General features: G+C 40.5%; 4 protein-coding genes across 4 annotated transcripts; 1 reads left to right on the forward strand and 3 right to left on the reverse strand.

Moving 5' to 3' along the window:
• The first annotated feature begins 72 nt into the window (after nucleotides 1-72).
• Nucleotides 73-587, forward strand: LOC115732493 (kiwellin-1-like). The gene is made up of 2 exons (XM_048285456.1): nucleotides 73-243; nucleotides 336-587. The coding sequence occupies exons 1-2, from the start codon at nucleotides 73-75 to the stop codon at nucleotides 585-587; spliced, it is 423 nt and encodes a 140-aa protein (XP_048141413.1).
• A 1,476-nt stretch (nucleotides 588-2,063) lies between these two features.
• On the reverse strand, nucleotides 2,064-5,038 carry LOC115732494 (probable glutathione peroxidase 8). The gene is made up of 6 exons (XM_048285773.1): nucleotides 4,897-5,038; nucleotides 4,257-4,333; nucleotides 3,932-3,993; nucleotides 2,941-3,059; nucleotides 2,487-2,654; nucleotides 2,064-2,329 (listed from the first exon to the last, which is right to left on the reverse strand). The coding sequence occupies exons 1-6, from the start codon at nucleotides 4,948-4,950 to the stop codon at nucleotides 2,297-2,299; spliced, it is 513 nt and encodes a 170-aa protein (XP_048141730.1). The 5' UTR covers nucleotides 4,951-5,038; the 3' UTR covers nucleotides 2,064-2,296.
• A 1,669-nt stretch (nucleotides 5,039-6,707) lies between these two features.
• On the reverse strand, nucleotides 6,708-9,021 carry LOC115756095 (probable phospholipid hydroperoxide glutathione peroxidase). Its single transcript, XM_030695775.2, has 6 exons — nucleotides 8,755-9,021; nucleotides 8,417-8,493; nucleotides 8,102-8,163; nucleotides 7,486-7,604; nucleotides 7,046-7,213; nucleotides 6,708-6,949 (listed from the first exon to the last, which is right to left on the reverse strand). The coding sequence occupies exons 1-6, from the start codon at nucleotides 8,800-8,802 to the stop codon at nucleotides 6,917-6,919; spliced, it is 507 nt and encodes a 168-aa protein (XP_030551635.2). The 5' UTR covers nucleotides 8,803-9,021; the 3' UTR covers nucleotides 6,708-6,916.
• Nucleotides 9,022-11,801: 2,780 nt separating this feature from the next.
• LOC115756093 (probable xyloglucan galactosyltransferase GT20) lies at nucleotides 11,802-13,559 on the reverse strand. The gene has a single exon (XM_030695773.2). It carries the CDS (start codon nucleotides 13,449-13,451, stop codon nucleotides 11,817-11,819), a length of 1,635 nt encoding a protein of 544 aa, XP_030551633.2. The 5' UTR covers nucleotides 13,452-13,559; the 3' UTR covers nucleotides 11,802-11,816.
• Between the last annotated feature and the right edge of the window lie 1,120 nt (nucleotides 13,560-14,679).

The following is a 14,679-nucleotide window of genomic DNA, read 5'->3' on the forward strand; positions in this document are numbered from 1 at the left end:
GGCCGTAAGCATTTTACGCCTCGATGAAGGCTCATCTTTCAAACAGACGGAAGTGTTCGATTCAAAGTGTCCATGTTACTGCTTCAGAACTGCGGCGTGGTGGTCGCTTCTGTTGGGTCAGTTGCTGGCCTGTGGGTCCGTGGGACTCGGGGCCAATGCCACACCGATGACAGTGCCGCATGCTGCAAGAAAGGCGAATTTACGGCTTACAAATGCTCGCCCACCGTGAGGAGACGCACCAAGGCAATTGACCATAAACAGATTCCAGAAGGGCTAGGAATTGGGCGCGCCTTCTGAGTGCAACAACCAGTACCATCCTGACCCCATGCCCGTAGTGGCGTTATCGACTGGCGTGGTTCAACAATGAGAAGAGATGCGGCAAGGAGATAACTATCCATGGCAATGGGAGGAGCTTGAAGGTAAAGGTGGCCGATGAGTGCAGCTCGACGATGGGGTGCGACACGGCTCATGATTTCCGGCCACCATGCCCAAACTATATTGTTGACGCATCGAGAGCAGTGTGGAATGCTTTAGGCATTCCCGAGGGCGATTGGGGTTGGATGGAGATCTTCTGGTCTGAGGACTGATGCATTTCTGAAGATTGGTCCATGAACTAATACCAAAGAGCCTGTGAGGAAGAATTAGTAAGTTCTGTCTTTCCAAATTTCCATAATAGAACTCAAGAGAATAAGATTTGCCTGTTCATCATTATGTCATGAATAAAATGATGTGGGGCTAATTGTGGCTGAAACATAAAAGGAATCGATGTGTTTGAAGACTTGATGGAAGGGCTTATAAGTTTATCTTTATGCTACCATCTCTTCTGAGTACAAGAACAACTATCTGCGTTTTTTTCTGCAACTCAAGTAGCACTAGTAGTGAGGACATATATAAGATCAACAGTGAGACATGGCATTAAGTGGAATCATTGTCTAAATTTTAGTTTATAAAGTAAATGGGCTATACAGTGAGAGAAGAGTTCAGGCTAGAATTCCAAGGTTCAGGATTTGCCTTTTCTTTCTGTTTATTTAGTCATTGAATTTTGCACGGCAATCAGTTCCAAGTTATGTACATGTTTCACTTGGAATCTAGAAGTAAAACCTGAAACCTGCCCGTCGAAATAAGTTCATCATTTTTTGAACCTTGAACCTACCTTATAAACCCTATAACTTGAAATCTACCCCTTCCAAGGTAGGTTCCATGGTCTATCCATGTTTCACTTATATTATTATTTGAACTATTATAGTGAATCATTGCCTTTTTTAATGGTCATCTTGCTGCCAAAACTCATATTTAGATACATAAATAAATATGAAACACAAATAAAGTAAAAATCTCAGTCATAAATACCGGCGAAAATAAAAACTCAGACTAGTGATTATAGGTTACACACTCATTATTAGGCGCCATAGAATACCGCAAGATTGCGATTGCCCGAAAACATACACCAAGAAAACACAAAAACTTGTTACGGTTCTCGGGTTCCATCTACTTAGAACCAAAAACAACCCGCTTGAACAAGTTTCCCAATTTTTAAAATTTGAAACCTACCCCATACAAGTTCCCTAGCAACCAGATTCCAAGTTAGAGGTTCTACCTGGAACCATGATACCCCAAGAATTTTGAGCTTACTCTCCTCATTGAACAATTATCCTTACGGTTGCTTCTTAAGAAAACAAAGCGTTCTCCAGCAAGCGGAATTTGAGCAAACTTATAAAACCAAGTACTTTGAAAAGCCTGGTCAAATGGACCGGGTTGGTTTTTATGCATCATAAGTAGGTCATCTTGAATCTTAGGAAACGTAGTCCATTAAACTCCACGAATTTTAGTCAAAATGTCCAAAGCACTAGCTAAATTTTAGTTCTTCTTCTACCGTCTTAGACCGGTAAAACCAAAGAACCTCATAACCAAACAAAAGCAAGCACAGTCATAGACAGTTGAAATTAGAGAAGTCTAGCAAACTAGTTCTAAACAAAACAAAGCAGCAGAACCCAAATTTACCTTCTGCAACTACTCGACGTAACTTCTGCAACAAGAACTGAATTAACAATAACAAAACAAAATTAGAGAAGAGCATCAGCTTTCACAATGCATTAGATATTTGATTCAAACCGACAAAAAATTCGATCAAACAACACCCAGTGGAGCTAATAGTACAAGATCTGGAGTCGATTACAGAATTCACCCTGATGCCAGAATCACACATATTATACAAATGCTAGCACAATCTGCATAGGCATTTCATAGTCTCAACAGCGCATGAGAATCGACTGTGCACACCAGCCTTTTCAGACCTTCATGAAATTCCCAACAGCTTCTTTATGTCTCCCTGCAGCGTTTCACGTACATTGTTTCACTGGTTTAGTAAATGGACATGTTCTTTTCAATATTCAAGCACATCTAGGGGACCATCTCATGATCTATTATAGACAACATGATCCCTAAGCATCAACCAGAAAAAAAAAATGATTCCTAAGCAGGTATACCTCGATGGTAAGAGGAGATGTCGTTGGGTAATAACGATTTATAATCACCCCATTCTGATCTACCAGGAACTTGGCAAAGTTCCACTGAATGTCATCCTTGAACATTCCCCATTTCCCTGATTTCAGGAACTCATATAGTGGTGCTGCCTTTTCCCCATTCACTTCAATCTAACAAAAAGAAAGGGAAGTCACATGTTAATTCCTCGTTGCTGAACCGGGACTTGGCAAAGTCACATGTTAATTCCTCAGACCACAAATACATATTTTGGGAAAGGAAGAAACTATTCAAGAAGTTTGGTGATGATAATTATGGCAAACAAAGCAAACTAAATGTTCAAGCAGCATCTAGAATAATGAGGCATTTATATCTTAGCAGTGGTCAAGCCATAGTAACTTAACAGTGTGTCTAAACAAGGCTTACAGAAAGTAAGAGACAAAAAAGTTGCTTGTACACCTTATCGAAAATGGGAAATTCTGACTTAAAGCGGGTGCAAACAAATTCCTTGATCTGATCGTTTGTTCCTGGTTCCTCATCACCAAACTGATTGCATGGAAAGGCCAGTATCTCCAAACCTGCACCACTTCATTTATCAGAAAAACCCAACCTCACTCAGCATTACCTTCTCTCTATTTTGGGTCAGGATAATCAATTCCTCTGCCACTGATCTAGTACTGCCACAAATGAAATGTACATAGTAAAACTGGAAAGGAAATAGATCTAACATGAAAAAATCTCTTGCAAATGGAGTATTGCAAGTCGGAGAGAAAGCATATATTAGGTCAATGAAGTGAGAATGAAGGACCATACAAAGGCTACGGAATGAGTATTGATCTTTCTATTCTTTTTTCCCTGGCTGATATAAATATTAGTTTAAATGTCATATTCCAAGATCTACTGGTTAGTTTTTTTTGCCCAGAGCCAGCTCAACAAAGTAAGAGAATACCTCCTGGAAAAAAGAAGTAGATGAAGAACTTCAATTCATCCTCAGAGCGCCAGAAGTGGAGGCCATGCAAAAAATATAACACTAGCAATGATGTGGAAAAGTGTTGGAGAGTGGCGACCAAGATTACGCTTACAATAAGATCATCCCTAAGACGATAATAGCTAGAGTGAGCACTATAAGTTAAGACATCATTGTGAAAGTTTCCAACCAGTTTCAAAACCAAAGAATGGAAGATGGAAAGAGTGAGTGGTAAGTCCACGAAGCTTGATGACACAAACTCGGATCCACTCAACCAGTAACGTAGTACTGCAGTTCTTTTCCATCCTCAGCACCATATTCCAGAATATAGTTATATGCAAAGGATTATAATTGACAAACCATTACTCTTAACATTCCAACTTCTGCAGCCACCATTACTCTTAACATTCCAACTTCTGCAGCCTTGGTGGATTAGTCACCTAAGGAAGATAGGAACTCAAACGTAGAGTTTGAAGAGCTCACCTTTATCTTTGTACCTCTCATACAACTGGTTGAGCTCGGTATAGTTCGAGTTAGTCAATCCACTGCCAAAACCAAACAAGAACTGATTAAATATATACTCAGGGAAAATCTAGAGAATATCGATTTGGTGAGCTGTTGAAGTGTAAAACAGAACTAAGCTATTAAATGTATCACATCTCCTAACAAGGCTAACATATTATGTCCGAATTCAGAGGTTCATGATAACGACAATCACCGCACGCTCCCTTCTCTTCTCTCCTTAGTAAAAACTCGGTAATATGAGACAGAACAAAGGGAAGAAAAACAAGGTGGATGGGGTACATACCATTTCGAGGCCACATTCACAATGAGCAACACCTTCCCTCTATAGTCACCCAGACTTACATCATTTCCCTTCTCATCCTGCATTTGTAAAGACGTACAAGCTTTAGAGAGCCATCGTCGAACCAGCTCCATCAAGTTCTCATATAATGGGGGAATGAACAACACTATCTTCAGTCAGGTGCTAGAAAGCAAACACATCTGAAAATGAAAAGAAGCACAGCAGAACCTCCTGCCATTCAGTTGACCACCAGATCGATCTCTTCGTTATCGTTTCTCACCAGCGACAACAAAAATGATTCGATATATCAAGTATCTTCTGGCTCTCAACAACTACTGCCACCCAGAGTCAACTAGCTTTTCATCACCCATTCACATCAAAGTTGCAATCTTTCAATGTTTCCGACAATAATGAGCCGATCCTCCAAAAGGGAACATTATCATCACCATGATTAAGTTCTTTACCGAAATAGTTCAGTTCAAGAACAAGCTTCACGAAGCTTGTGAAGAAAGAGTTTGTGCCCGGAGAACATTCAGAGACTCGCAAAGCCAGACAGAGAAAGAAAGATCGATGGTTATTTTCAACCCCGGAGTGCTCGAAAATGTAGAAATTTCTCAGATGGGTGATGAACTGATGGACAAACCTTGACAGTGAGCTCGTAAATTGGTCGCGGGTCCTGCATCAGTTGACTCGTCATTGTGTCTTCCGGTCTCAAGCTCAAGGAGGACCCAAAACTTGTGCCTATTTAAAGCGGGGCGGAGGGGCAAAAACGAAGAATTACAGAAACACCAGCAAACTTTGCTAATATGTGTTTTGCACCTTCTTCTTTCAAATCTTTACACTTTACCCTCTAAGATTTCGGGGGTGTATGCTTTGTAGCGGGAAAAATTGTCCAAAAAATTCTAAACATATAGTAAGGTGGCGAATCTAATTACAAGCATTGTAATTTTGCCAATTTGATATTAATCTTTTGATGTTTTTTCAATTTAATCATAAACCTTTTAATTGTATCAATTTCGTCATAAACCTTAACGATTTGCCGATTCCTTCATGTCAATTTTAACTTAAAATCATTGATGTAGCTTCCAATCGGGTTACATGGCATGGCCATCCCTAAGTTTGCCACTTTTAGTCGATCGACCATAGGTGAAAGGAAACGAAACGGAAAAAAAAATAAATAAAAGGAAAAGTTCATAAACATTAAAAAATTTTATCCAAGTCAACGCTAATTGGAAAATCGTCAAAAGATTTGGACTAAAGGCAAATCTTCAAAATGTTTGAGACTAATTAATACAATTGAAAGGTTTATGACTAAATTGACACAATTAGAAGGTTTACAATCGAATTGGGTGCCATTTACTAAGTTTATTTTTTGGAAAATTTTCCCCTTTGTTGTTTATACCGAATTTATGAAATTTCAATAGTTTATCTTTTAAAATTGTCACCATTTAAAAAAGGATATGTTCACTAGAAGTGCTAAAATTTATCATGAAAGTGCAATTGGGTCCTTATAACTTGCAAGAAGTGCAATTGAGTCATTATGTTAACTTCGTCCAATTTAACTAACGGAAAATGCTCATGTGGCTTTTTCTTAATATTTTTTGTCTCCTACATGGCTATAATGTGGTAAAATGATGTCGTTTTGATTTGGATCTGATTTTTAATATTATTTTATTTAAATTAATTTAAAAGACTTGCCCAATTTTGGCTACTAGTGGCGGCACCTAGCCAGAACTAAGCGAGGACCAACAATAGTCTCTCGATTTGGGTGAGGGTCGCGACCCTTGCCCAAATCTGGATGAGGGCCACCCAGCCCGTGGTCGAGACCCAAAAATTTATGCTAGTATTCCTTGTTAACTATATTGGACGGAATTAACGAAATGACTCGATTGCATCAATTTGACAAGTTTTAGGACTTCATTATACTTTTGCTAGTTTTAATACTTCAATTACATTTTCATGATAAGTTTTAGGATTTCTAGTGAACACATATATATTTTTTTAATAAACATATCCCTTTAAATAATATGAGAACATGATGATGTAGAATGTAGAGATATTATTATAATGTAATCCATAACCCAGCCAACATATCTTTCATGGAAGCCCAATCTGGAGAGACGCCTCAAGGAAGTCTTATTCCACTCTATCATAGGCTTTTTCGCATGGCAATTTTAAAACCTTGCCCTTTGCTTGCGCCGCCATTGCCGAGTTCTAACCTAATGCAGCCCTTCCTGGACGATGAAAAGGCGCTTCGTTCCGAGGAAATACGATTGGTAGTCATAGTTTAAGCTTTAAGCCCACCAACTAGCATTTTAACGACTATCTTGTAGGAAAAATCACAGAGACTCGCAGGTTTAAACTGAGACAACTCTTCCGAGGCTTGTGATGTGATCAGAATCAAATGCGTCGTGGTCAGAGCTGGATTTACAAGGCCATGCAATAACATATCTTGCGCCTCGATGAAGACGTCATCTTTCAAAACAGACAGGGAAGAACAGTGTTCGATTCGAAACATAGGATTACAACGTTACTAGCTTCAAGAACTGCGGCGTAATTGAACAACATTCATACATAAGAAGTCTCCTCACAAAGCTACTCCCCCAAGTCTGCTTCCATTATTATTCATCAACCAGGATCAGACACTGTCCACCTTCTGAAATTCACTCGACCCCCAGCAGTTTCTTCACATCCTTCTGCAAATCACAAGGGAAACAATCAGCATCACTCAGAAATGCACTGTACGGATTCGGAATATATGGCACGTGAAAAAGGCGCTCGGTTCCTTTTACCTCGAAACTCAGGGGCGAAGTTGTTGGAGCGTAACGGTTGACCACATTCCCCTCTTTGTCGACCAGGAACTTGGAGAAGTTCCATTTGATGCTGTCGCCAAAGAAACCGCCTTTGCTGGATTTCAGGAATTTGTACAATGGATCAGCATTCGCACCATTCACGTCAACCTGCATAAAGTGCACACCATATAATGCTGTTACTAATACTATCTTGCCAACCAGTAATGAGAGAGTGAAAAAGGTTTAAAAAAAACCACATGTTTATCATAGTCATTTGTATGATTGAGATCCTATTCGTAAGCAGGAGTTCTACACTTCCATGTCGGAGTTGGATCCCGCTCAAATTGGAAGATCCGATAGGTCACAAGGTAATATTCAATTCGTTGGATCCTCATCCTCACAGAAGCTATCAAGAGAACCAAAAAGAAAAAAAAAATGACCTTAGAAAAGACAGGGTATTCGGCCTTGAATCGAGTACAGGCAAATTCTTGGATCTGCTCGTTGGTCCCTGGTTCCTGAGATCCGAATTGGTTGCATGGAAAAGCCAGAATCTCCAGACCTGCATTCCAATAAGGGGATAGGGTCATCTCCTTACGTCTTCTCCCACCCAAATTATGTTCGTACAAACCATTGATACTCCAGGGCAATGAATTGCTAGACAAAAGTAAGACATTGTTCGGTCTGATGCAGGACGTTCCACAGATTGATATAGCATTACTCCATATCAAAGTACTAATGGAAGATCTCTTGGGGAACATAAGTGACAGCAAATCCTTTACTCCCTTGGGCTACTTCCCCTGCTCCACAATTTACAACGAGGAATACCAAATGGGGCTCATTCACAGCAGAAGCCCTAATCTCACTACAATCACTATGTTTCACGAAATCGCTCCATGAAGGAACCATAAGGAAAAAAAGACAACAACGAGTCTCTCACTTGCTGGCACAATAACAGCTACGCCGGAACCGATGAAATAGCTTGGTCTGAGTCATTGCTTTCTAGTGCAACAGAGCTAATTCAAATTGTGCGAAGAGGGAGAAACAGAACTAGTATACCTTGATTTCTGTACTTCTCATAAAGCTTACTCAGCTCTGTGTAGTTTGAGTTTGTCAAGCCACTGCATGACAACAAGCGCGCAGCGGTGAGAATCTATTCAGAATCCTACATCAAAGGAGATCTTTTGGAAGCCCACGGCTTGCTTATGAAAGATTACACTGATTTTCGAAGCACCAGGGATAAAAGCACAGAAACACAAAATTGGAACTTGCACTGAATCTAGTCCACGAGGACAGGAACATCAATATGGTGAGATATGTTCCCACCAGTCTTAAGACCAAAAATGAAGATCGAGCATCCAATCGAACAATTACCATTGTGACGCAACGTTGACGATCAGCAGGACCTTCCCCTTGTACTGGCTGAGATCGACATCATTCCCCCTAGCATCCTACAACAAAAGCAAACATGGAATCAACAGAAGGTCGCGCTAACAGGACCACGGAAAAACCAACTTGAGGTTACATGGAACGAACTTAATTAACAATCACAAATTTAAGTGCGACATGACTCAAACCAAAAAGCTATTGCAGTTTGCACTAGGCAAGCGAAAAGATGAGTCGATATCAGAACGTCGCCGACCCAAGCCCTCTCACACGACAAAGACGAAACCTTTACGAGTGATTAAGAAAAATCGGAGAAAAAACCAAACCTTGACAGTGAAGTCGTGAACTGAGGCTTTCTGCGGTTGGCTCGTCATCGTGCGATTCGATCCCAGAGCACCGAACGCAGATACCTTGCAACTGCGATAACGGGGTCAAAGGAAATCCTTCTTTTGGGTCGGCGGAGACGGACGCGTATCGAGGAGGGACCGGGAACAATCGGCTTCCAAATGCGACGAAGAAAGCTTTAATGGCGGAACTTGATCCTGCGGAGAAGACGACCGGAAGAAGAACAGAGCGTTCGACGACGAAAACGGGGACGAGCGCGGTCATCTTATGTACATTTTCGGTTTCCTTCGCGTGGGGCTTCGCGCCGCAATAGAGGACGGTGTATGTGGCTGCGCCACGTGGCTCGCGCCCACGGTTCCACGTAGATTTGGTCTCGACCAAGCCCCCACCTTGCCTTAGGCAATCTAGAAATTGGGGAATGCATGCTCTCTACGTCAACGCTTACGTAAGCCGATTTGATTTTGATTCGCAATTTGAATCGAATTTTGCTGCCGATTTCCATTTTTGGGAAAGTAATCGTATAATATGATTCGAGAGAACTCTTTCCGCGTTGAAACATCTAATTCAGCGTCATTTTTTTGATAATTTTTTTAATTGTCGATGTACTATTCCACCTTATCATCGGAACGTGATCGCGGTCGCATTCTTATCTATGACCATGTTAAGAAAATGTTCAAATTTCAAAATACTTAGACGAGATGATATAACCGATGTTGTATTAATTATTCATTTAATTATTTAACAAGTACTGCATAATACTTTTAAGAATGATCTGAAATTGTCTCATTAAGAATTTCCTATTTTTGGCCTATAATGGAAAAATATTTAATTGCGCTACGAGAGATATTATGATGTGAACAGTCTTATCATTTTCCTCGCTGTCTGTCTGTCAGGGGGTCTTAAGTTTTGGTTGCCGCCTCAAAATAGTCAGTTCACATTATTGGGGCTTGGAGTCATTACCAATGGACGACGGACGCCTCCTAAATCTTGATATCGATTCATGGACCACTTGTTTGAATCTTGAAATTGATTCGATTGGAAAGAGAATGTCATTTTCGTGGAATCTTCACGCCAAGCTGAAGAGTAAATTATGGCCAAAGCTTTTGATCAAATGCACTTGGAAATTAACTTTTCATGGTAAATCAAACTCTATAGCCCTGTTTGGTTCAGCATTATAAATGAGCATTGGGCCTCTAAAGTCTCTAGAATAAATGCAAATGATATTTGGTTCATTTTTTGGCTCACTTTGGAAAAATGCAATTGCATCTCAAATGCTCTCTAAAATTCTTTAACTCAAAGTATCTCTTTTACGAAATGCAACTAATTTTTTTATTATTTTAATTTTGTCACCTTCGCTTGCCGCCTTTGCCCACCACCATCGCCCATTGGCCGCCGGTTGCCGTCGGTCGCCGATCGCCCGCCAGCCGCCACCACCGCCCTTTTTTCAAAAAGAAAAAACATTTTACAAAATTCATTTTTTATCGAACAACATTTACGTCAAAATTACTTTTCAAATGTGTTTTTAAAATACCATTTACCAAACACTACTTGGATTTTGAAAAAGGCCTTTAGCTCAAATGTATTTGCATTTTCTCAAAGTCCCTTAGTCAAATGCTGAATCAAACAGGGTCTATATGTTCCATTGGTGTTTGGTTCTGACGTGAGAAATATTGAGCTGAAATCTTAATTGTCTCTTATTAGCCATCTTATGGATCATGCCTTTCACATTGTGGGTGGAGTTTTTATTGGAAAATATCGATTGGAGTGGGATAAAATGGAATCAAACTTTGAAGCGTAATAACACTCTCTTTAAGAATTTATTTGCTCCATAACGTAGCTAATAGTTTTCAGCAAATATCATCCAAATACAACAAAGTCTCAATGAAAATAGCACATAACAATTCTGATAATTATCCGGAATCTCGAGAAACAATAGGAGAAGATGGTTGTGTTTCTTTGAGAAAAACGAAATTGAAATTTTTGAAAAATTGAAGTTGTGAAAATGAACAAAATTGCTTAATATATAATAGTCGAAAGAAGACAACTTTTCATGTCTTAAAAACCGTAATATCGACACAACTCTTTGTGTCCAAAAAATGGTTAATTTGAGCATACCTCTTCGTGTCCAAAGAATGGTTAATTTGGACACACCTCTTCGTTGTCCAAAAGAACTGCTATGTTTTTTTTCATAGAAAACTGTTATGTTTGAAAAATTGCTGCTATTGGACATAATTAACTAATTAAAATTTGAAAATAAATTTAATAAAGAAATAACTGTAACTCCTACATGAACAATCTCACCGTTTCTCATTAGGACTCACCAATTTATTTTCATTATAATTTCGAAAAATAAAAAACAAAATGATTGTTAAATAGTGCCAATAATTAATTGCGACCGCTCAAGCATGCAAAGTGCGCCTAAAAATTGCACACCCGCATGCAGGTATAGTGGGTTATAGCCCACTTGCCCATTTCTCTATTTTGAAAAACTATAGTAATCTTATAACTAATAAAGTAACTTGCGCTTTTCCTTCCATCCTATCTGGAATTGGAAAAGGGACACTTTTGTTTTTTTTTTATAAACAAATTTCAACAGTTTTACCCGATTCACAAAGACACATCAAGTTGCCATGTATCAAAGAAGATTATTAGTCGGTTACACCTAGGGCTGTCAATATGAGTCAAAGGCATATATTTTAACCTACATTTATGAAAATGGTTCGAATGTGGGTCATATTCAAATTAAAATATGTGTTATGTATGGATTTAAAAAAGAAAAACCTAAGCAAAATGGGTTTTATTTGGGGCTTTACAAATCTATTTTCAACCCATTTTCGACTCATGGCCCGCAGCTTCCCAAACACCCACTTGTAAATATTCTCATTTTCCTTTGCAATTTCCAGGATCTTATCTCGTACAAACAAGTAAACAAAAGCTTTATGAATAGGCCAAAAAAGGAAGGAAAAAAAAAAACAGACACTTAACAATGGGTAACTTCGACCAAAAAAAAAAAAAACAATAGGTAACATGTCAAAGGAATCAACTATAGTCTTCTCATCCTCTCAAGCAAATTGTTCATTGTTATGGTAAAAGCATCCTGAAACTTACCAAACCTTGAATCTGAATCACCATATACCAAACCTGGCACGAGTTCGTACACAATGTAGCTCCTCATGTCCTCCCTCTCCTGCACCGGGACCTTCATCAACCTCTCCACCACATTCACCTTCCTCTGCCTCAGTTCCTCCTGACCCACGAACACCGAGAACTTGCTGCGGTCCTCTGGCAAATGCCACGCGTACTGGTAATACGCTGTGAAAGGGTCGAAGAGCACTGGTATGCAGCCCGCCACGAGGGAGTCGAACAGTGACTTCCTTGTCGGGCTGTCCCCAGGGGGCTGCAGGCAGAATTCGGACTCCGTGAAGAGCTCGATGATGGTCTCGGGCCCGGCGCACTGGCCAGAGCGGCAGTCCAGGAAGTGGCACTTCCCTTCGTCGGCTGAATTGCATTGGTCGATCAGCAACGTCCTTATGTTGTCGGGCAATTCAGGCCTCGTGGCCCCAGCGAAGCTCACGAGGTTCTTGCGGCGAGAACCGATGATCCTCTGCTGCCAGGTGATGATGTCGTCATCCGAGTGCGGATGGAAGCTGGTGGGGTGGGGGACGCCAATGTCGTTGGCGTGCCAAGGTTGCCGTTCGATCAGGATCTTGATTGGGTTCTGCATTTGATCATGCTCTAGGAACTGATTCCCCCATTTGGAGCCTCTATTTCTCCTGAAGTCCCATGAGATCTTGCCAAGCACAAAAACATGATCTTTGCCTGAGTTTTGGAGCCATGACCGCTGTTGCTGAAGCCACTTCATGAGCTCCAATGCCAATGTGTCCTTCACGTCATTTGTCACATTCTTGAAGTGCCATCTCAGTATGTCCAAGCCACCATAGAATGGCACATAAAACAGCTTTGCCTCATTCTCATTGTAGACCCTGCAAGGGTGTTTCAGAACTCTGGAGTGAAAAATTGGCTCCAGAGAGTACTGATGGGTCTGGTACCACTTCCTGCCGAGCTTCGGTATCGGCTCGCCCATCGCGTCGTTCGTGAAGTATCTGCAGAAATCAGTCCAAGGAGTCATGTCCTTGCACTGAGATACAAGGTCCTTGTTGAACTTTGGAGGCAAGTCGTACACGAATATCCCCCTATCCTTGCAGTTCTGATTGTTCGAGTGCGAGATCCAGGACCGTTGCATTTCTAGCTGCTCCTCAACCGACTTCATGGCATTTGCAACCTCATCATCTCGAACATCATCAAAGGCGTTCTTGATGACCGAAACAGGCTCCACGATTCCTTTCGTATCTCCATTGCCGGTGCTAGGCATAGCCTTGCTGGAAGCAGAGGAATTCCTGATCCTGGGAGGGGAAATTCTGAGATTGGGCTGCGCACCTGCCGAGAGGCAGTAGAGCTTGTTGAGCTTGCGCGACGAAACGCAGACGTGGACCATGTTTCCCGATATGATGGTGGTCGAGGAGGACCACAGACAGATGAGGATGAAGAGGAGAATCACAGCAGGGACTCTGAAAATGACTCTGCACAAGAGGGCGTTGAAGAAGCAACAGCAAGAATCTGGTCTCTCTTCCGCCTTCTTGATTGCTCTGGTTTTCTTCTTGGACACTGAGATTGCCATTATTTCCTCGAGGGGACAAGATGGTGTTGCATAGCTTTCCTGGGGCTATCTCTGGCTTTCGGTTTTCTAGTGAATCGAGGCTGCTCTGTCTCTAGCCAGTGATCCTGAAACATGGTGTGCACGTCCTGGTTTGAGGGATTTGAAGCTGCATGCACGTTTTCAAAAGAATGTCGTCGTTGAACAAAATGAAAAAAAATGTTCCATGAATGGGTTGTCGGAAGCACCATTAGTGGTTGCTGAGGAGAATATTGAACAGGTCAATTCTGCCGTTTAGCTAAACAATTAATTCCAGCATTATTTGCAAAAATTTTGGTTTGAAAGTACTAGCTAATACATTGAATTTTTGGGGAAAAAACATTTTCTCAAATAAATACTTTAAGTGAACCTTGTTTGAAATAAGAGCTTAAATTGCCTTCATTTTCTTATATAATGAATCGAAATGGATTTTATTTCAAATAAGAGGCCCGAAGTAGCCATGTCGGTCTCAAAAAGGGCCTGACATCACCGGTTGGTTAGTGCATTTTCGTCTTTTACTTTTTTTCTTTTTATAAACTCAAAAAAGAAAACACACAAAAAAGAAAAAGAAAAAGAAAACCAGGCCCGCCTCTCCTGTATTGTTTCTTTTTTAAAATAGTTTTTTAAAATCTTAATCTAATTTAACTAAAATTTAGGTTCAAATTATCTTTGGAATAAAATGCTCTTGACCGGCCGGTGAGATCATGCCCTTATTTGAAATAGCTATGCCCACTTTGGGCCTTTAGTTGAAACAAGATCTACTTCACACCCTTATTTAGAGTGTGTCCTTGAATTTGGATAGCTCCCAACCATACACAAGCATCGGTATCATCCAATTGGGAAACTCTAGAATATAATTCTTGTGATGCGTTCTTGTTCAATTCTCTATTTGGTTTCTGTTGTCTTTAGACGCGACTAGTGGTATCCCAACACTGGCTAATTCACCATAAACATAAGGATCGGGTGCCAGAGTTTGGAACGTAGGCATGGTCATTTGTCCAATCTCTGACTTTGTTAGGGGGAGATCAGGTGGAAGAGTTCAAATAAGACCTAAAATTTGTCAACTTAAATGAACAAATTTAACAAGTTTTAGAACTCAAATGGTAAGAATTGCCTTACATTTTTGTCGTGGTGGACTTTGCTCTCCTCGTTGTGGAGTCATTGATGCATGTATGATTGATAAGAACACGTAGACGTGGATAATATAGTTTTC

This window comes from Rhodamnia argentea, chromosome 9 (genome assembly GCF_020921035.1).
Source record: "Rhodamnia argentea isolate NSW1041297 chromosome 9, ASM2092103v1, whole genome shotgun sequence".
NCBI classification, from domain to species: Eukaryota; Viridiplantae; Streptophyta; class Magnoliopsida; order Myrtales; family Myrtaceae; genus Rhodamnia; species Rhodamnia argentea.

What these genes read in the sequence shown, in the direction of transcription:
- LOC115732494 (XM_048285773.1), bottom strand. Translation starts at nt 4,950, where the DNA reads ATGACGAGTCAACTGATGCAGGACCCGCGACCAATTTACGAGCTCACT. An exon ending in AATTTCCCATTTTCGATAAG is followed by an intron (nt 2,655 to 2,940) that starts GTGTACAAGCAA and finishes TCTTTTTGTTAG; the next exon opens with ATTGAAGTGAATGGGGAAAA. An exon ending in CATCTCCTCTTACCATCGAG is followed by an intron (nt 2,330 to 2,486) that starts GTATACCTGCTT and finishes GAAACGCTGCAG; the next exon opens with GGAGACATAAAGAAGCTGTT.
- LOC115756093 (XM_030695773.2), bottom strand. Translation starts at nt 13,451, where the DNA reads ATGGCAATCTCAGTGTCCAAGAAGAAAACCAGAGCAATCAAGAAGGCG.
- LOC115732493 (XM_048285456.1), top strand. Translation starts at nt 73, where the DNA reads ATGTTACTGCTTCAGAACTGCGGCGTGGTGGTCGCTTCTGTTGGGTCA. An exon ending in CCGTGAGGAGACGCACCAAG is followed by an intron (nt 244 to 335) that starts GCAATTGACCAT and finishes CCATGCCCGTAG; the next exon opens with TGGCGTTATCGACTGGCGTG.
- LOC115756095 (XM_030695775.2), bottom strand. Translation starts at nt 8,802, where the DNA reads ATGACGAGCCAACCGCAGAAAGCCTCAGTTCACGACTTCACTGTCAAG. An exon ending in TTCACGACTTCACTGTCAAG is followed by an intron (nt 8,494 to 8,754) that starts GTTTGGTTTTTT and finishes CTTTTGTTGTAG; the next exon opens with GATGCTAGGGGGAATGATGT. An exon ending in TGAGAAGTACAGAAATCAAG is followed by an intron (nt 7,605 to 8,101) that starts GTATACTAGTTC and finishes ATTGGAATGCAG; the next exon opens with GTCTGGAGATTCTGGCTTTT.